At 35.2% G+C, this 22,955-nt stretch overlaps 1 protein-coding gene across 1 annotated transcript in view; it reads left to right on the top strand.

Moving 5' to 3' along the window:
* Positions 1-22,955, top strand: part of TFEC (transcription factor EC) — a 68,263-nt gene that overhangs the window by 42,136 nt on the left and 3,172 nt on the right. Inside the window, exons 4-7 of the mRNA XM_066183055.1 lie at positions 9,552-9,666; positions 10,526-10,582; positions 14,138-14,213; positions 22,290-22,437. Coding sequence (XP_066039152.1) covers positions 9,552-9,666; positions 10,526-10,582; positions 14,138-14,213; positions 22,290-22,437 — 396 coding nt within the window. The remainder of the gene's footprint in view (positions 1-9,551; positions 9,667-10,525; positions 10,583-14,137; positions 14,214-22,289; positions 22,438-22,955) is intronic.

Consider the following 22,955-nt stretch of genomic DNA (forward strand, 5'->3'; position numbering starts at 1 on the left):
ATTTATTAGTAAAAGCATAGTTCACTCTGTCTGCAAAATCTCACTGCTATCACAAGGTTTTTGAGGTCACAGTTTCTCATCATGACATTAATAATTTGTTTTTGTATTAATTATTTGCTAAATATTGATGGTGACCATCTGGATGGATTGCAAAAGCTGCTGTCTGTCCCATTCTCAGAAATCACAGAGATGGAAGAAATTCAAGTCGGCATGCTTCGAAGTATTTTATTCAGTCAGGGCTGCAATTATCCAGTCATGAAGTAAACTCAGCTTTCCATTAGAGGTGTACATAGTGTTGCTGATCTAGGCAGCCCCCTGCTGCATAATCATGACTATTTCTTATTTAGTGAATACTGATGTAATTTGGCAACCCTTATAAGTTGATAAAATCTGCTAAAGTTCAAAACCATTTTAAAGAAGAGGCCAGAGTAAACATTAACAACCTCATTTGCTTAGGTTGGCTAACTCGAAAAGGCTGCATAACATCAATGAAAATGCTTTGTCAATCACATTCTACACTAGATTAGTCTTAAAGTCCAAGGAAGAATCAAAGTTCACCTAAGTGTATAAACTTCTCTCTAGCACTCTCTGGTATCATTTACAAGTTTAACAAAAAAGAAAAATGAAGGAGAAGGAGCAGTCAGTAGCTATTGAGGAAATAATAGATGCCTCAAAAATAAAACTGGTGAGCAAAAATTTTCTTTGTCTTACTTCAATACTAAAAAAGTGTTAGGTAGGAAATTGTGTCTTTCAGTTGCTTCAGTTGCAAAAACCCCTAACTATGAAAAGCAAAAATCCAGAACTTCTCAGGCCTGCTTCCTGCAGTTAGAAGTATCTTTTGTTTTCACTGCCACTGCTGTTTTGAATGTCATACGAATGTCAGATGAAGGTTTCCTTTTGGTACTTCACACAATTTATTAGTTATAGGTGGAAATGGGCAGTGTACAGCCCTCTTGCCTGCACGATTTACCTCATTCTGTAAAAAAGGTTTTCATAGAACAGAGCATACATTACTTTGGGTCTGGAGAGGTACTGTGGTCTACTTTTACATAGCTGCAGCATTCAAATGCTGTGCAAAATGACCAAAAAACTCAGCTCTGTCTCTAGCATGCTAACAGACTAATGTCCACGTAATCCTTCTCTATTTTGGGGGTAGAACTCTCTGGCTAAAGGTAACATGCAATAGTAGTAAAATTTCCAAACTCTGAAATGAAGGGAAATTTTCATTTTTCCTCTCTGGTTTTCTCTTTCTAAAAGGTAAATAGACAAAAATGAAAGTATTATTCAAAAGTATAGAGTTTTTTGTATGCAAGTACCTTTTACAAACGTGGTCTTTATCTCAGACATAAACATTTGTTTAACAGTAGTAAGAGAAAAGGACAGTTAAAACAAGTTTCTAATTCTCCCTATATAAATTCCTTAATAATTCCAAGTCCCTGTGCAGAAGGCTCTGCTAGAAAATTCCTGCTGTTTGGGGCCACCAAGAAGATTCTGTTTTATCCCAAAACCTCTGCTGCATCTTGTGTTGTTGTCTGTATACAGCAATGCAAGACATGAGGACCTTAGGATGTGACAGGCCATAAAGAAGATTACATTAATCTCACTGCTGTCTGCAGCATACAAGTTATGATGCCTTCTGGAGAGAAACTTTACAAATTTTTGTCAGTGGCATTTACATAGGTTGAATAAAAGACCTGTGAGCTCAGAGACAACAACAGTGGCCACTTTGTTCTTCAGGAGCAGTCAAGCTTTTTACTTCAAGACAAAACTAGCTTGTGGAAAACTAAGATTTCTTGAAGTACCTTTTGATAAATAAACTTCTGAAAGTACAGCTGATTATCTTAGCACTTTCTTTTCCACCAGCCTAAGCCTTCAATGACCTTTAATATAAGTGTAAAGTAGCTTATGAAGTAGCTGACTATTGACACTATATTTAAATTTATATTTATGCATATTTATATTTACACCAGAAATATGCATGTTTTGATTTATCGGAAATCAAACACAACAGAAAGGATTTTAAACCAAAATGAAATTTTTCATGGTACAGCCATGTGAACACACTAGAACACTGAAACCTTATTGTAATATATTCAGACACTTAGGTGTTAGATGATGCCTCAGAGGACATAATATAAAGCATATACTATAGAGAGTATATGATATAAATAAATGTGTTTTTCACTTCTCCCTTAGCCTCAATTTTCCCACTTTTTTTTTTTTTTTTTGTGCTGACATTTGGTCCTTGTTTTTAGAGGAAGAATTTGAATGATTTGATATACGTATTTACACATTGTATCCAACAAAATTGAAGTAAGGTGGAACCAGGAATTAGTTCTTTAGCTGGTGTTACTTGTGAAATAATAGTAAAATAGCTAACAGATCTGTTATTTAATTGGCATCTTTGGTTTTCAGAAGCTGGGCTTTAGTGGGCAATACTCTCATGACTTGATTTTCAGCTGCAAGTTGGATTATCAGAGCATCACTTCACTTCTGGACTATGTCTGTTAATTTTATGACCAGAAAAGACAAAAAGAGCTAAAAACATACAATTAAAATGTGGTAATTGAAAGACCATATACATCTTGCAAAGGGTTGATTCTCCAGAAAATTCCTTTGCTTGGTCATATTTGATCAGACATTTATCTAGAAAATGGACTTCTATGTATATGATCAGGGCAGAAATGTACTATGACTGGAATATGAAGAGAGTTCATTTTTCTCTGATGAATAATGAACCATCTTGATGATCATTATTGGATGATAAAAAATGAACCTGTTTTCATGCATAATATATATCTGATATAATATATCTGAACATTAAGTCCCTGGTTGGGGACTGTGTAATTATGAAACATGTTAAAGATAAATATAGAAGGAGATACAATTTATTCAGATGAAAACAAACCTGGGAAGGATAGTATTTCCTTCTAGTCTCTTCTCATAATAAAAAGAGAAACTGGAACATTTTTGAATCGTTATTGCTGAAGAGCTTATGTACTCAAATATAAGCATTTTGTATTGCAATTACAAAAAGACAGAGAAAATTTAGCTGTAAATAGGATCCTCTAGATTCTGATAACAGTGTACTACAACTTCTTTGGCAATTGATAGTACAAATAAAAAGGATAACATGGCTTATGTTCAACTTTCTTCAAGCAGCACAGCAATTGAAAAAGAAAGCTGAACTCTAGTCTTTCAAGCGCAGTACTTAAATTGACAAGATTATGCATCCTGTCTGCAATAAATCTGAAAAGATGAAAACTCACAATTTTTTAAAACACACACTGAAGATGCAAGAACTGCCTCAGTTTTACCCTTGCCAAAACCTGCAAACACCCATTATCCCAGGTATTATTTAGAAAATTGGTTTATTAATATGTGTTAATATAAGTTTATTTATCAACTCACTATTTGGTCAAATTCAGTGCACATTTTGATGTCAATCTGTGAACTTGAAAGATTGAAAAAAAGTTATGGCTACTTGTCATGAATAAATTGTAAAGGCATGACAAGCAATTAACTGTTTTTATATTTGGTACCCCAGTAACACAAACATGAACTTCTACCAGATATGTAAAATGAACTGTGGACACAATTCCATATTGAGATTTTTGCATTTGGGATGCATACATGAGATAAAAACATACACATTTTGCCAAATTCCTACTTTTGGTCTTTCTTTTCTTTTTTTTTTTTTTTTTCCTTTAGTTAAAATGAATAAGCAAGAAACACATTGAAATAGATGGGTGTCAAAATTTTTTGTGGCTAAGAAGTAGCCTCATTTTTCAAAAACCCCTGTTCTTTGAAGTGTTGCTATCAATTAAACTTGTGAAAACATGATTTAGGTGAGATATATTTAGGGGTGGGAAATGATAAAATATTGCACTAATCTTTTGTTTTAGATGCAGTCTGAGCAAGTACCAATTTTTACCAAGAACCAAAACAAATTTTCTCTTGCAGATACAATACTCAACCTTTCAGTTTAGGCAGCCACACAGTCTCTCTCTTCTTGTGACAAGTGAAGCCACATGTGTTGTGGTCCCCTGTTAAGTTTGCCGAGTCTGCAGGTGCAGCACAGGTGACCTGACCTTGTGTTATAGGGTCAACGATCCTCAGAATGGTCTGTACCACAGAGCAGCTGCTGTGGACACATGCCATACATTGCTACTGCAGGAAACAGCCACTCTTGGTGGGTTGTTTGCCTGCAGTTATTAACCCTGGAAAAAAGGGTAACAAAGGAAGCTTCTGCTAGAAAGACTATTCCTGCAACTTGCTTCCCACTTGCCTCTTTTCATCAGCACTTCTGATCCAGGCAGAATGAAGATGTGTGGTAGAGGCAGTCTGGTCCTGACCTCTGTCTTCTCTGGGGACATCTTGACCTTTCTAATCACACTTAGGCTTATGAATGTGACTGTGAGGAAGTAAGCCCCTGAGAGAAATGGTAGCTGGATAACAGGATGGTCTATCTGGCTGTTTACAGGTTTCTCAAGGGAAAGCAACCTAGCTGGTGAGTTGTTTTGACTTGTCAGGACAGTCGAGATACCTTTAATGAAGAGCTCTTGGTATCCTAGGGTTTAGCCATTTTAGAAAACTAGAACACGTTGGGTGTCTGCTTTTTAAAGATACACAAGCCCTCCATCATCCTTGAGTAGTGACATCCTTTGGGTATATGGAGAGCTGTTTCCTACTGGAATTAATTTTTTTTAGCTAGTCCTGCATGTCCAAAGTTTGCTGTTGACAACCTTGTGTATGGACACATTTTAGTAAAATGTAGTACAGTTATTTAGAAAGTAACTGAACAGAATTCCTTTCAGGATAAGGAGCAAGCTAAAGAGACAATAAAAGTTTTTTTTTAATTTAAAATTAAAAGATAATAATGAAATGCACCAAAAACTAATTATTGATCTCAGTTTACTTAATCTTTTCATTAGTGATCTTAGTACAAAAATACATTTATGCTGATGAAATTTACTGAGGTAGCAAAAGTAAAAAGTATTGCCAATATAAAGAAGGATGAGGATATCATAGAGGAAGAATTATATGACTGTGATGACAGAATGGTCTAAATGGAAGGAATGTAATAGAACTGAGTGGAAGGTCATTCATTTAAATACTAATAACAGGAATGTCTGCAGTAAGCTGAGAACTCATTAACTGGAGATGACAGAAAAAGCTCTGGTTACATTAGTTGCTCAGATGATAACTATAAGCCATCAAAATGATGAGACTGCATAAAGGAGATAAATATGATCTTCATATCCATCACGAGACTGATGTCCAAGAGACATGAGGAAATATCCAGTGTGGGATTCACTGGACACAAAACTCCTTGAATGCTATAGGCAAAAAAAGGTGTCCACCCTTCAGAAAAACTTATTCAAATCAGGAAAGGTACAGAAAGGCTCTTGTTAGGACATATTACTGCATGGGAAGTCTTTCTAAAGAATCATGGCCTGTCCAATTCAGCAAAGCAAAGGCTTAAGGGAGCTATGTTCACTCCCAGTAGTCACCTGGGGATTGTAAACAATGACATATGCATTAAAGGAACACAAAACAAAATAAAATTTGTCTACAAATGGAAATAAAAGATAAGCTTTTTGACAATAATTTGCAATCATTCAACTTTTTAACATATTCCAAATAAAAATATTTGGTCTGTGAAACCCAATTGATTTTAGACAGAGCATTACTGGTTCATGAACTAGATTATGTAATGATATGCTAAATGAAATCAGTGTCCGGGAAATGGTTTCTAGTCCAGACTGGGCATTACCATTTTCAGCAGAATTCTTAAATGAAGAAAATTCTAGCTGACTTTGGAGAAGGGTTGGGCTGTTAGTTTCTACCTGTGCAACACTGATTATGATACAGCCATGATCCTTACAGACTTGAATGTTACTGTAAGGCAAACACATCATGCTAAGATTAGCCAAAATGGAAAAATATTTAAATAATATGTGATCATGTAAGTGAACACTGTTGTGACTTAGACCTGTTTAGGGACTACAGGTGAATAGGGACAGACAACCTGTATTCATGCATTTTATTACTGCATTCAGAATCCTTCTCTTGGAAGATATGGAAATGCCATCGGTTTAAGTCTTCCTTAAAATTGCATGATATTTACCAACAGCTATCATGCTGTAAGATTTGGAATACCACATAATTTCCTTTCATAAGGCAATGTCTTTCAAGTAATATTTTCCTTTCTAAATCCCCCCAACTTGGCATTAGAGAGTGCAAATTGTGATCACAGCTGTCGACTGCTAACCATCCATGCTGTTAATAAACCCTTAGTATTTGCTATACAATCTTGCCTGCGCAGCAATTAAGACCCAAGTATTGAACATAACAATCTTCTCTCAATGAGACCTCCTAGAACTTCCCTTAGACACTGTCAGCAAGCACAGATCACAGGTGCCTGAGAGGTGTATTCACTCAGGTAGTCCAGCTGAAGCTTGCTCTTATAATTGGTCTAAGCTACAAAGTTGAGTATCTTTCAGGACTGAGCCCCATGAATGGAAATTCTTATATTCCAGTCTTTGCACACAGGCATTGAAGATCCCATGACACTTTATACAAAAGGAAGAATGTTAACCCCAGTGTCCTTGCCAAATGCTAACTTCGTTAATTACAGTCTGCTTTCTTTAATGCTCCTTGCAGTTTTAATTAGAAATAGTATTATTCTCTTCCTGTACTGCATTGTCACTAGTTATTCCCAGTTAACCATTTGCTCTGCTAAAGGTTGTTGATCTTTTGCCCAAAGCTGGCTGTATTTCAGAAGTGGGAAAAATGGTGTATTATATTCTGCTATTTTTAATATTTCTGTTCTCATTCCTTATGAGCTGCTTGCATCTAAATTCCTAGATACATATACATAAATATAAGTATTCTGAATGCAAGGTTTAGGCTTCATTTTCATCACCTCCATATGGAATGGTGATTGTTTTCCTAATGCCTGATAAAAATTGTGAAATGACAAGGGAAAGAATGCTGGAGAGCACCTGCATGAAACAAAGATGTTATGGGACGTATGGCAGAAATGCACTGCAGAGAGAATTAGACAAATTAGGGGGCTGGAGAGTCACTGAATGAAGTTTAACAAAGACAAGTCATGGATTCTGCACCTGGGATGGGGCAACCCTGCATGTATGTGCAGAGTGAGGAATGAGATGCTGGAAAGCAGTGCCACAAGAAAGGGCCCCAAGGGTTCTGGTCAATGGCAAGCTGAATCTGAGTCAGCAGTGCCCTGGCAGCCAGGAGGGCCACCCGTGTCCTGGGGGGCATCAGGGACACCATCACAGCTGAGCAAGGGAAGGGATTGTCCCAATGTTATATGGAATTGCCTTCAGCAACTTGTAATTGAATTCAGCTGAAATGTCTACCTGTGGTTTTAAGTTGAATTTACTCATGCTCTTTTGAGCGTCACACAATCTTGAACTTTGAGGTGTGTTGGTATTTTTTTTCTTTGCCAGCTAAATTGGCCATTCATGAACTTTTCTCTTGGATTTGGACATTGTCATTTAAATTCACACCTTTGTGAATAGACTATAGAAATTTAACTATGTTTCAAGGAAAAATTTGAATTTCTGTTTGAAAATTAGAAGTAATCAGTTAAGCATCTCATGTTTGTGTCAAACTGTGGTTTACAGGCCTGTTTTTTTCACGAATGACTTTGATAATCTACTAATTTGAAGATTGCCAGCAGTTTCAAGCAAATTATTTAAGTTATGTACACAGCTGTGTGAAATATGTAAATAATGACAGATATGTATTTCTCTTTTTTTTAGATTATTTATTAGATTATATTATTTTCAGTGGTTACTATTTCCTAGCATTTCACAAAAACAGTAACCATAATCATATAACAGCCTTGCCAAAGTCCACTGGAACCTGTAAAAGTAGGAGTGTAGGAGTCACATTAACTCTCAATTTTTAAAGTCATTCTGTCTTCGTATCATTTGAATAAACCAAATTCATTTACATGAATGTAGGAAGTAATTAAATATGACTGGAGCTAATATGAGTTCATTCTTGTAATTTAGTTATTCTATCACTGGAACAAAGAAAATACAAAGGTAAAACTGCAGTGAGTTCTGTAATATTTGTCAGTTTACCCCTCAAATGAAACAAAGGTACTTAATGTGAGAATGGTCTTAGCATTCAAATCTTGCATATTAAACATAGCTTGTTCTGAGTAATACTCATCAGAATTCCAAACATTCTTTTAAAAAGTATTTTCATTGAGAGATCAAATGTGTTAGCAGATTTTCAAAACCGACTTGGTGTTGTGATTTCTAATGGTATTCAAGAATTTTCAGTTTTCCTAAGTAATAAAGCTCTAGTTGAAAAAGAAGCATGTTATTTATGTGTGCTTAATAATAATTCTGATTGTTTCATTTCATTGTATGTAATAGAACTGGGAGAATTTAATTCAAACTAGATTGTCAGATGATCTAGTAAAGTTATTACATAATTTAATTAAAATATTATTTAAAAATGAAACTAATTTAAAATTTCAGTTTTAACATAAAGTATAGGAAGCACTGCCATGGAACAACTTCACACTGAGTAAATAATTGGGAAAATCGTCTCCAATCAAAGTAACTTGTGGTGAAGCTAACAATCTACTCAGAAAGAGGAATTGTAAGAGTCTGAAAAAAACTGGTTCCCAGCAGACCTATGGTTGGTGTCTCGATGACCTGCCTGGAAAATTCCAGGTTTTTTCAGGATCCATAGGTGCCAGGCAAATCTGTAACAACACATTTCTTCAGTAAACTTTTACATATTTTACAGTTATTTCATATTTGTAAAGTTATTCAAGTAAAGGTCATTTTGCAATTACCTGAAATCCACATACTTTAGCCTTACTTTTCTTAGAGTTCATTCTATGGGCTTATTTAAATAATATTATATTTTTTAAGGGAATAAGGATACTGTCATAGATGGTTATACATTATGTTTGTTAAAATCATCAGGTTATCTGGTCCATCCTGACAACCGTACAATTCATTTCCTCAAAGCATATGTTCTGTCCACTCTAATTTTAACTATTACATATAACTATGTCCCTGAGTCTCTATATTGCTAGAGCAGACCCCGTATAAAGTACCAATTCAGAGTTTAGAGCTGTGGCTAAAAAATCATACTGGGGAGTATGGTCAAAATCAGCATGGTAAAGTTGACTTTCAACCTAATGCATATTTGAAGTGCAGTCATGACAACCCTGGATTTAGAAAATATAATATAGAAGCAATTGAAAAACAGACACTGTGGCTCATAACTTGCCATCACTGCAGATCTGAAGCCTACAAAAAGGGCACCTGTAGAAAAATGGCAGACAGTGACCCTTTGCATTCACTTTTAGTTTATATTGTGTAACGGGAAACCTTCCCTTTAGATATATGCACGTGTACTCCTTCTAAAGAAAACCAGACTCATATCCAATGATATTTGCTCCTTGCTTGCATGGTTTTGTTTTTTAAAATCTTTTAAGTCTTTTACTTATTTTTTTTCCCTTATTCTTCTTTCCTTCCCTACCCCTCAAGCTATCTAGCAGCATTTTGGATATATATAACAATGACCAGGGAATGGCACCAGCTAATATGGGTCTCACAAATGCTTCTTGCCCAGCTAATCTACCAGTAAAAAGGGAGCTCACAGGTAAAGGAACTCTGAGATTTTAGTATATAACTGCATAAGTGATGGTGTGTGTCTTAAAAGTTGAATAGATCTTACCCATGAAAAAGATATCTGTAATTAAATTCCTTAGAAATTTCAGTTTTTGGTTTCATTTAAGAAAAAGAACAAAGATCAAGGAGAAATATTTTCTTTCTGTTCTTTTCTTTACCAATTTGGAAACCATGCTTTCCCCCTGTTTTTATGAACATCATGATTCCAAAAAGCCCTAATATTTTAGAAAACAATACATTCTTCCATGTTGGCTCTTGACCAGCAATATAAATAAATTATGATCCATTAAATTTGTTCCAGGGTGGAACAAATAGTTCTTTTAAAACTTTACAATAAGGCTATTCAAGGTAAAGCTATATTAGTGGATTAAGAACTTTAAAAGTTACATTCAATTAACCCAAAGAATGCTAAAAATCATGTACAGTTTCTTAATGTCACTCAGAGGAAACAGTGAGTTTATTCAATATCTAATAAATCTGATTAACTCTTGCATTATGGGATGTAGAAAATCCATATTCACCTTAATGTATTGTAAGTTTTATCCTGATGTAAAACACAGGAAATTAGAGAAAAATACGCCTCCGTGGCATTTCTACATTCTTAAATTTAAAAAAAAGTGTCATAAAAAATGTTAATCAACCTGACAGACTTGCTCAAAATTTAGTACTGGTAGAATAAAGATTTTCCTATGATCTGTTTTAATAATAAAAACAGTAATGCAGAAAAAGGACTGGAAGTCTGGTCTTTGCAACAAGAGACCATTTTCAAAAGATGAAAGTACTGGAATTGCATCTTAAGGACTATTTTAATAAATGTTACTTTCTGTCAGAAGCAGATACAAGAGCAATGGCAAAGGAGAGACAAAAAAAGGATAACCACAATCTCAGTAAGTATACATTAATCTTCCATCTCATTAAATGGAATGTATGGAGAATGAAAAACCATTACACCTTAGCTACCACAACTCTGCTCTTCTTCTAGACCAGCATCTCAGCAGGCTAATCAAATTGAACTCAGACTGCAAACACAGGCAACCATAAAGCTTTCTTTCTTGAAATTAATTTCTGTCTCTGACTTTGTCTTCCAAAATACTTTGTATACTGCAATTAATTTATTTCCATATAATCTCCTGCAATTATTTTTTCACAGTAGCACACTTGATGTTTTCTCTAAGAAATACAGTGCAAAGCAGACAAGAAAGGAGGCAGATTATGAGAAAACAACAATGAAAATTCAGTGTTCACATCTTATTTACTGAAGCACCAAAGCAAGAGGCTGTATCTCGTTATGGGTAACAGGGAAGGAAAAAAAATTGCATAGATATCAGACAAGTTCTAAGTAGTTGCTAAACTCTAAAATTTATTGAAATTGTATGTCACCAAAAGAGACCAGTGCAGGACTGTGTGAGACTCACCAGTGTTCTGACTCTGCCACACAAGCCCCATAACCCCTGTCATCTGGGATACTTCTGTTTCCTTTATGGGTAACAGTCCAACAGATGATAGGCATGTTGGTTCTAGAAGAACAACCTTAGAACACAGTGAAATTCATAGTAGTGTCTAAATATTAGAATTACAAAAATAAAAAACCCCCCCCCATTTTAGTTTATATAGAACAGAAAAAAACATCAGTTTCATTACTGAGAGAAGATTGCCTGTAAAATTACACATTTTTTTCCCTGTAAATCATAATTTGAAACAAAAAGCCTACAGGATTCTTTTTGGAAACTGTTGAATAAAGGAGTTACATTTTTCAGGTTCTCCTTTCCAGTTCTTCCAACAGAAATAGTATGGGAGTTGGATTCAATGATCCTTATGAGTCACTTCAAAATTGAGATATTCTATGATTCTATGAATTTAAACCTAAATTGGTAATTAGTTAATAGCCACTCTTTATATCTTTATTCTTTTACTTCTATCTTGTTTCTCTGGGTATTCCAGTAATTTAAGAGGGATTTATGGCTTTACTTGCATGAAATTACATACCTGAAAGTATACATCCACTGGTGCAACGTGCTAGCAATCACTGTGGACAATCTTCTGCTACTTAGAATTTCCAGAAGGCATCCTAATATCTGTCTGTAATTTTTTTAATGGATTACAGACAGACCATGATGATTTTTAGACATTGTTAGCACATAATCTCTGAGATGCCATTGCAACTGCTGTCTTTCTTGTTAGGGCAGAAATGGGGAGTTCTGCAGGACTAAGAAAGGGGATGGGTAGGAATTATCTAAAGCTACAAAGGGAAAGAGAGGCTCATCATAGATACATTAAGGATACCCGGACTTCCTGTTGCCTCCCTTATTTGCTTTGGCCTATCATAGTCCTTCCTGATCACAGAAGAAATTTCTGAGAGCTTTCTCTCACCACAGGCAACTAAACTGAAGGCCATGAAGATACCACTGCAGAAAAGCGGCATTTGCTGTACCTTGGCTCCAGGTGCATGCTACAGAGCTCAAAGGCTCTCTGGACATAGCTCTACTATCTAAAGGCTTGGACATAATAATGCATTGCATATAAAAGCTTTTTCAGTATGATTTATCTTTTTATGAGGTTTCTTAGTGATCGTCTGAAAAAATCAGTTTTTGAAAGTTGATTAGTATTGTACAAACTTTCAATTTTCACATTGAATTAAGGTCTACATTTCACAGAAATGTTCTTGTACATTCTAATAACAAGGTGTAATAAAGGCACTGGAAAAAAGTTCCTTTTGAAAGACTGTATATTGAAAGAAACCAGGAAAAGCGATTTAGATTTAAGAAGTGGAACTCCCTCATGCAACAGACAGAGTTTGAAACATTACTTAATTGTTTTGACGTTGGGGTTCTTTGCTTCCAAACAAAGAATGTTACATCACAATCCTGTGCATTCAGTTTGAAAAAGTATTTTCTGATTTGGCTTATGTTTAATTTGATGCTTGAAATATTACTTATAACTCAGGATATCTCTGGAAAGCTTACAGACGTACATCAGGAAAGTTCCATTGCAACATGTTTCCAAGCTTAAAAATCTTCCCCCCCTAACTCATTGACATGACCACTGGAAGTTTCTTTTCAGGAAAAAATGCAAAAATACAACGAAAAAAGAATTCTGTAAGTGTTCACTTGTAAGGATAATTTTTTCTTTGCCTTGTTTTATAGCTAATACTTAGTTGACTATTATTTGACGAATATCTTGCAGAGTTTTCCACAGTGTAAATATTAATTAAACAACAGCCATAATGCCATAGGACGGTATAGTTCAAACACATTCTTCAATTTTTTTTTGCCATGCCATTTTCTTGCCAACACAACTGAAATATATTTTTAAAATTTTTCAGTTGCTATGTGTTTCTGTAGATTGGGCTCTCCTACAAGAGCCAGCACAGTCATTCCAATGGAATGCAGGCGTTCACGAAGCAGTACGCTCAGGAGAATTACACCAATGAAACACCAGTAAAAACTGCTGGTTTCTGACACCCAGCAGTATCCTAGTGGGACTACATTCTCACTGAATACACTATCTGTGTCAAAATTATATACAACTAATTCCCTAAAGCCATGAGATGTTCTCTGAACCCATCCGCTAGAAAAAATGTGAAGTTTCTGAAGGATCACATACACCAGCCTGGATACTAGTACAATGCTGATAAAGTGAACTGAGAGCACCCAGAGAGGGTACTCATTTTAAGAGATTTATTTTCTCTTTTTGCCTTCTAACTTAACAACAAAGTGAACCAAGATACCCTACATAGCTTGTCTCAGCAGAAGCATAAATTTCAATCCAGAAAATATATTTCATTGTTTAAATCATGGGGGTTTTTTTCCATCTTCTTTATGTTTGAAAAATTATCATAAATATTGTTTGTGCTGTCCATTATCAAAGGAAAGAGATGTAGAGGGGATGAAGTGTTTTTGGGACATAATCTTGCTCTGTTTCAGTGATGGGATATGGTTGTAGTTATGTACCTTCTGTGGGTTTAAATGCTGGTAGTTGTAAATAAGGAACAGTGAAGCTGTTACCTTGTGATCTGTTACAGGTGCTCTGCCAAAATATAAAATTGCTGGATGAATTATCTTGTATCCCTGTTGAAGTTACCAGAAAGACACCACTAAGCTGAAATTTCTGTTCTGTTAGAGCATGGTGGAGAAAGAATATAAAAGCATAAGGAAAAAAGATATGTTAGCTCACATTTAGACAATATGCGAACATTTCATTCTCTAGAAATACAATTGTAAATAGGGGAAAACCCTATGTTAAGGTAAGATACAGCCAGTACTAATAATAGAGTTTGTCCTGAGAGTAAGTCAGAGACAGTTATGAGCTCATGTTGGGACTGCTATTTGAGGAAGATTTTCTCTGTATATTAACGAACATGTTTTTAACTAATTAAAATGATTTATGTTGAATTTCTCCAAAAATATTTCACCATAAAAAGAGTAACTGTTTCTTTTTAACAGTTGAGAGAAGAAGAAGGTATAATATTAATTACCGAATCAAGGAGCTTGGCACACTCATCCCCAAGTCTAATGATCCGTGAGTTCAACTGTCTTTCCTATAATAATGTTTAGAGTATTAATACAGGAAAAAAGAGACAGTTGTGTATACTGGCAATAGGATTGAGTAATGGGATACAAAATCTTCCAAGCTAGGTTACTGGCTCAGATCAGGCTGTTGAAGTAAGAAAACTTTAACAGATTTTTCTGTTGGAAAAATGTTCTGTTTTGCCTGTTGGAAAAGCTTATCTCAAAGCATTATAATATGAAAGCAATTTCAGGATGTTTAATAGAGACTACCACTTCAAGGGAAAACAAACAAAACCAAAACCAAAACCAAACAAAAAAACCCCAAAACCACAAAAAACAAACAAACAAAAAAAGCCAAACAACCGAAAGTCCATCTCTCTGTCCCTGAGCACGACTGTGTGGTGTCTCTGGAGAGGGAAGTAGTGATGCTTTCAGCTCTTGCCATGGCCCTCTAGTGGGATAACACAAAGTTAACGTTGTCACTGTCTGCCCTTTGAATAAGAGAAAAAATAAAATCAATTTAAGAGTCTGTAGACTGAGCATTATTCAAAAGTCCGCAACTCAGTGCAGGGAAATCACCAGTCCTAAAATGCAAGAATAACAGTAATAATTGCTATAATTGCTATAATAATATCATTTTATACTAATGCATATACTTACAGAAACAAAAAAAGCATATTGCTTGAACAGTATGTGCATTCCCTTAAAGCTTATATTTGTCATCAACAGGAAAAAAGCTGCCTTGTAAAAAAGCCCTTTGCAAGATTAACAATAACAATTCAAAGTGATTTTTAATGCAGAACTTTAGCCTTAGATCTCTCTTGTTGCTCAGGGAAGACTTAAGACAATGCACCAGCATGATTGTGACGTGCATAAAATTGATTATACAGATTTTGTCTTTATCATTTGCATGTCAATACAGATGTGCATGATACTTCAAATGAAACAATCTATTGATATTCAGCTTTTTTAACCTTAGGACTAAGAAACTTTTGATTACATTAAGGATTTCTGCAACAATACAAAGCTGTGTGAGACTTACACAAGTAGAAGGTTGTCTTTACTTGAAGTGAAGCCACCAGAGAGAAAGTTAACATACTGAATCCATTTTAGAGAATACTCAAACTCAGCTCCTTCTGTAGCATCCACTGAATATTGGATAAATGGGCATGTTTTTTATTATTGATATAGAATTAGGTGTTAAGGCTGAATTAAAATAAAAAGCACTTTCAGTACCTAAATAAAGTTTGGGACATGTGATCCATTGCAAGCAGAAGCTGATAGAAATGTTTTAATTTTGCTGTGCATCTTTCACTATTCAATATCATTTGGGCAAGTAATTGAAAGATTTCTCAGAAAAACAGTGGATGGCACTGTTGGTTTGCAGCTATAAAGCAAAAACAGAAATTGGTTGTACTGCAATTAGAGATGGGCATGGGGTACAAATTCCAGTTGCACTTTTTGTTTGCCTAAAGAGGTGTTTGACTTATATGTTTTGGTCTGAATTCAAGTTGAATTTGTGAACTCAATCAAAACATTTATACCTAGAGTAATCATTTAAGATGTTCTTAAAATGATTTACCTGGGACCTGCGGTTTTGCTCCAGTAAGTGGATGACGGACTTCACCCTCAGTTTTTGGTGTTGTTGCCTGATGAAAAAGTTTCAGGTATAGATTCTGAAATCATTGCCTTATCTTGTTTTAGTTTGCAAACCCATGACTGAGTTCAGCAGTGTGACCAGACCCAGAGTGCTTTATGTTCACAAGAGCACAAGGTGAACTTAATTATCTCACATTCTGAAGACCACTGTCTTCAAAAGGCTGATAATCAGTACTCCTTTGGAAGGCAGGCCTACTGAAAAGCTTTTAAGTCAGTGCTAAGAAAAAAAAGTCATCAAAATGTGCAGGGCTTTTGAAAAGTCAGGTTGCAACATAATTTTACTATAGCTTGGTGCAAGGATAAATTAATTCAAAGAAGTATAAGCACTTTTTTTCCTGCATTTGTATTTGTAGGTGGAAATATATTAATTTGAACATGTTGTTATGTTGACTGAGCAGAAGGAAATTATTACTACCTTTTGATATGGTCTTGTTTTGCCAAATCATAACTCAGTATCCTTATTCTTTCTTTCAGTTCTTACTTTTTACTTCATAGCACCTTACTGTGCCCCCTGTCTGCCCCCTCTTTGAAATAAAGAGATTTATCATGGCTTACAGTACTTTATTTGTAACGTATTATCACACATAGCATTTTTGCCTCATATTGATTTTAGAAGATTCTTCTAATAGTGGAAACTTAGCCGTAAAAGGAAAAAGCTTACTGATGCTTAGTCTAACGACAGTGAAAAAAATCAGCCTCTGCATTGAAGAGCAAATACTACTATAACTAAGCCACTGTGGTTAGCATGCCTGTCCCAGATGGCTTGCTTCAAAAAGATTGCATTCAGAATCAGAAACAGAAAAGGACATTTTTATGCCATTTGGAAACCTTTTGTGATTTATATTTCTTAGAAGGGCTGTGTGCGGTTTTTATTTCACTTTTGTTTTGTTGGTTATGTAGTGAACTTGTTTGGCTCCCGCAGAGCTTCTGCAGGGACTTTCTTTTGACTGGATTAAACCCCTATTCTTTTCTTTTTATTTTATTTTTTTTTTCTAATTTAATGATGAAAAGTGTGGATTACATTACATAAATGAATGGGTGTTTTAAGTTCACTTCATCAGCATTAGAAAATGAAGATAAGTTACAAAGAACTATGACTCTTTTGTTTAATTTTCAATGCTTAGCTATCCAAGTGCTAGATGATTCAGAAATGTAAATCAGTTTTATAGAATAATTCAAAAATAGAATTTTAAAAATGCCAGAAATACTCAGTCCTTTTTGCTGAAAAACTCATAACTTGCTCCTTTAATTATGCCTGCCTTTCCATTTGTGTTCAACCTTTCAGAATCTACCTTTTTAGGTGGTTAACAGGATTTCTTATTGTGATGGAGTCTGGCAATGCCTACACAAGAGCAGTTTAATGATAGTCAGACTTAAATTGCCAGAAAGCTAAACAAGAAAAAGCCCCTTCCTTCAAGAATTCTAGTAATTTTACAGAACTGGAATATAAAGAGAACTGTTGAGGATTTGGGTTGCTCTCACTGTCTCCTTTCTGCTCGCTGCCTCTCTCTGTGCCTGAGCTCTGTGATGTCTGTGGACAGACCCTCTAGCAGCCAGCACAGACACATTTCTTGCAAAAGGAAGTCTTGCGTACACCCATGCTGGTACAAAGTGGAAACTTGCTGCCTCTTTCAGAATAATTCACTTCACAATTGTGCAAGTCCTCAAAACAAGTACAAAGTCCTTCCATGTACTTCTTTGAGCTAATTTCTTTAGTTTAAAGCTAATTTCTCAGAAACAGGGAAAGAAATGTTCTGCAAGCACAGTTTCAACTTTGCAAATATATTTGTTATTAGTAACTGCCCTGCATCTGGCAAGCTCTGTAACTATCACACTCTCTCAAACAGTGCTGTTATTAATTAGTTCTAATCTTAGATGACCAGATGTTCCCATCCTTCCTACAGGAGTTCAACTTCTGTAAATTAGGGAAGCTCCTTTGACTTCAGCAAAGTTAAATTAATGGAAATGAGATAAGGATCAGTCTCTTTTTTATGTTTTGTTTCTCCAAAATGGGAAACTCTACTTGGCGAGTTACACATTTTGTTCTGGGCATCTGAGTTTTGAAGTTTTTTATTAAAAAAAAAAATCCATACAAATATTGTTATTTTTGGTAAGCCTCTGCTAATTAAACTCACTAACACATCTGTAGCTCACTAGAAATATTAAACTCTACCACATGGACACACAGGAACAAAGAAGCAATCCTCCTTTGCAGAGGCCATTTCTGATGACCAGACTGGCAAAGCACCTTATTGCTCTCAAATGATTCATCTTGGATGTAGAATTTCCCATGTATTTCAGTATTTATAGGATGATGTCATGCTTGCATTTAATAAAAATCAAGACTAATAAAAACAAAATCCAAATAAAATGAAAAATAGAAAATTATTAGAACTGAAAGATCAAAAGGAATAAAAGAATTCCAGCCATATCAGTAGGTCTATATCTAAGTTTTTAGGATGAAAACAGTTAAGAATGCAAGTATTTTGTCTGTTTTTATACAGAAGCTTCCAATTAAATGAGTTACAACTGCTAGTGATTTATCAGTTTTTAAAGGTTCTAAAAATGTGTTTGTAGACCTTTTCATTTGAGTTTTTATCTCTAAGAACAATCTACAAATCTCTAAAAAGCAAAACCTACAATTTCTTAATGATACTTCTATAATTTTTCAGGTAGTTTTATTGAGAATTCATTGCTTTCGGAGAAATAACAGAAACCAAATAACTGATCAGAGAATTTCTGAATTCTTCTTATGCACTTCTTGTGCTTTGAGTTAATCCATTTTCAAATGCAGAGATTTTTTCTCTTCCCGTCATTGACAAATTTGCTTCCCTCCCTGATATGTACAGCTAGATGCATTTCAGACCATTGGTAGGCAGAAATCTCACCTTTACCACCCCAAATTTGCCTTCATCCTCACCAGTTGCATTGTTGCTCTTCCATCCCTGCACATCTGCACAGAGCCTCCATTGCTCTGCAGCACTGTTCTGTGACTGCTGTGTAGTGCTCTGGGCTAGAATGAATGAAGAGTGCCTGTGATGCAGAATCAGCACAGACACCTTCAGTATTTTTGTTAGATTCTGGTAAAGAGAGACACGAAGTAAAATACACGTTGACTTCTAAGGTCACCAGCTGTTCTTTTGCTGTGCTGCCTTCAGACACTGGAAGGTTTAATTCAATATTCCTCATTTAATAAGTCACCAACCAGTTTATGTACATGAGAAGGGATGTAGAAGCCCGAGGTGGGATGTGGATACATGCACAGACACACGCATGTGTACACAGGTTAAATAACATCCTCTTAAACAGCAACAGTAACCATGGCATTTTTATCCTAGCTCTTCATTACAATTTTGCCTCTCAGATCTGTAAATACTACGCACAAGAGATACCTGTCTATACGTATCTCATGCAAAAGCTGACCAGGCCTGTCTCTGGCAGTTTGAACCCAGAAATTAGTCTTTCAGTGAAGATATATTTAAAACTACAAAAAAAAAATCATTTCCATAGAAATAAAAATTAAAACTATCAAGGAAAAGTGAACTAAAAGTAAGCCATATCAAAAGGTGATATTAAGTGTAACAATTAAGTATAAGAGGAATGAATTTCATCAAAAAATATTCCAAATACAGCCATGAATAGATGAGTTACTCAGTTGTCAATCAGAAACATCAACTAAAAATAACTTTGTCTAATTTTAAATTCATAAAATTTTATAACTGACATGATTTTTTTTTTGTGAAAACACTATGAAATATTTTCTTAATATGTGATCTATTCAAATTTTCCTGCTGCTCTTACATTTCCTCAATTATTTCCATTTTTCCAGCTATGGATTTGTTTCTAATTTCATAGTTCTATATCTTTAGATTTGGACCATCAGATTGAACCTGTCTTAATTTTGTTTTTAGTACTTATTAGAGACTAACCTTTTCAAGGCAGATTGTATTTCTCCATATAGCATGTACTACTCATATCTGAGATGGGAGTGGAGAATCCCAGTTTGAAAAGTTCTTATCCTGCTAACTTTATTTTTTTTGTTTATATTCTTTATTCATGAATGGTCTGGCATAGACAGAAAGACACTTTACTGCCTTTTAAACTCCACTGCAATTTAATCATAAGCAGGGGCCTCTCAGTATTTTTACCTAACTTTCCAAAGAGGTGTGAAGAAAGTGAAACTGTGACATGGCGATGGCCATCAAAGATTTCACCAGAAAATATGCGTACTAAAAAGTTTGTTAACCTTCACAATTTGAATATAGGTTAGCCATTTGAGAGGAGAAAGTCCTCTCCTAGGAGGGAGCTCATGGGATACTGGCAAGAAATTCTGTCCTCCCACCTGCTCAAGAGGTACAGGGGCAGAAAGGAGAAGGCAGAGGAGCTGTCAAGAGATGATTCAGCAATCATGAAGGAGATGTATTCTGCCCTTGGCTCCCAGTCCCACCTCTCCTCCAGCTTTTTTGACCAGGCAATGTCTAAATGAGAATACATAGCCAATTATGTTTTAGCTTTGTAGACAGTAGAGTTGTAGACAGCAGGCTTGTAGACAGCAATATTTTTCTCTCTGACCCCCTCACCTTCTAATCCCCAAAGCTGTGCATTTCTGACCTGCAGCACTGACAGGAGGGGAGGTCCCAGTATACTAGAGCCTCGAAGTATGTGTGCTGTCCAGAGAGAACTGGCATTTGAATTTGAGCACTCTTGGATCAAAAAAAAGTTATTCCCAAATCTCTAGCAAATTATCTGAATTCTATGGTATGGGTAAACACTGTGACACTTTCTCACAAATAATTTTGTGTATTCTTCTTAGTGTCCTAAATTTATCAGTTCCATTAGGTTTTATCCCTAGTAAAACATCAGGAAAAATCTGTGTGGTCTGGGTCCCTAAATCCCATACCTGCCTGGCTTTTGCACTGTACTTTCAGAAGAAAAATAACTGTAGAAATCTCTAAGGGTGCTTAGCCTCATGAGAGGAAATGGAGGGGCAAGAACTAATGTCTTCACTCTTGTGACCAAGGAAACGACATAAGGCTGAGTCAGGGGAGGTTTAGGTTGGGTATAAGGAAAAGGTTTGCACCCTGTGGGTAGCTGAGCACTGGAAACAGGATCTCCAGGGAAGTGGTCACAGCACCATGCCTGAGACAGTACAAGAGATGTATGGACAATGCTCTCAGGTGTGATTCTTGGGGGTGTCCTGTGCAAGGCCAGGAGTTGGACTCACTAATCTTGGTGGGTGCTTTCCAACTCAGCATATTCTATGGTTCTATGAAAAAGGAAAGTGATAATATCCAGGCATATCATTCAAATTTTTTTCACTCCATAAATGACAGCTTGTAAATATATGTCTTTGGAATAGGTATTGAAAAAATGCTTGCCCCCCCCACATCAGATTCTTATGTTTTTAGCAGTTTTTCTTTCTACGTTTTTCTTTCTCATGGATGTGTTTGGGGCCAGAAGCTTGGCCAACCTTTGGCTCAGACCAAGCAATCTTGCAGTGAAGCAAATAGTTTGGATAAAGCCCATATACTTGTATATTTAATGCAGTGAGCATATCCTGTATAATAAAATACTGAAATTTATTAGAAATTAAGCATTTTCAACAAAATTCATTCTTGTTCCAAGACCTTAGTTATAAGAAAGCATGAAAATGTGAAAAATGGATACATAAAAGTCTTTGGACAGTTTCATTTGAACAACTGTTTTGTTGCTAGTAAGGCTGCGTGTAAGCTGGGAGTCAAACCATGACTTCCTGAATGATGGGCAGGTTTAATCTAATTTTTTTGCAAGGCTTTTACTTTGAGTTGGGAGCCGCATGTAACTGTAGATTTTAACTTGTTTTTTATATTGTTTCAGGATTTTTGAACATGATTTTTGCCATTCCCTAGTCATTATGGTTATGAAAGTGTGATTTTTCTGGTCTGTCATGAATGAGGAGTGGCATTCAGCACAGATCATTTTTTTCTCTACAAGCATAAAAGCAACCTCATTAGTAAGTCAGGTAAAAGGAGTAGTATATTCAAAATGATCTTTAAAAATTTAGGCTTAAGTCCTCAGTAATGTATATTTCCTAGTTCATTAATGCAGAAATACTGCACATAGATTTTAATCTTAGAGTTAATAATAAAAGCAATTTTCACTAAAAATATAAAAACTGTAATGGTAGAATCATGATATTGCATTTAGCTCTCCCACAAAAAGTCACTTTATTACTTTCTTTTGACACTTATTTTCATTCTGGGATTAATTTTACTATATAAGGGCTTCTTAACTATTCTATTAAAATTTCCATTCAGAAGCAATAATATCTAAGAGTGAATAATAGTCATGTAAATCATTATTTCATATTAATGTAAAAGATTTTGTAAGTTCTTATGAATTCTGCTGACATGCACAATTGTGAAAAGGTTATCTCTACATTCTGCAGTGATATGCGCTGGAACAAAGGAACTATTTTAAAAGCATCAGTAGAGTACATCAAGTGGCTACAAAAAGAACAACAGAGAGCCAGAGAATTAGAACACAGGCAGAAGAAATTAGAGCATGCTAACAGAAGACTTCTACTCCGAATTCAGGTTTGTATAAGTGTTGTCATGAACTACAAAGCTTTCTCTGTATTTACCCCCCATCAAATTTTGTTAATCTATATAATTTTAAATTATGTTTATTAAAATTAAATTGACTTAGTCTATTTATTTCTCTGTATATTGGGGAGCAGGTGTTGTTTACATTTCCAGGAAATTTCTTTGATAATTATACCTTACATAAAGTAACTAATGGAAAAGTAATAAAGTACTTGTACAAACAGTTTCATTATGTATGTGTTAGAAACAACGGCAGACAAAAAGAAAAAAAAGGAAATAAATATATTCCTGCAGCCAAAAATCAATACTAGACACAAAGTTCCCTTCAGTATTTAAATTTTTCCTTTCAAACTATTTAATGCATTACACTTCCCAGTAAGAGTGTCTTATGTTTTATCTGCTTTTGACACAAAGAGGCAGAATATAGCCCTTCAAGGCTTGAAAAGCAAGATTCTAATATAGACACACACTTATGGAAATGGGATGGATAGATAGGTAGACAGATATAA

This window comes from Chamaea fasciata, unplaced genomic scaffold (assembly GCF_029207755.1).
Source record: "Chamaea fasciata isolate MVZ Bird 193981 ecotype frontalis unplaced genomic scaffold, bChaFas1.0.hap1 SCAF_5, whole genome shotgun sequence".
Classification (NCBI taxonomy): Eukaryota; Metazoa; Chordata; class Aves; order Passeriformes; family Sylviidae; genus Chamaea; species Chamaea fasciata.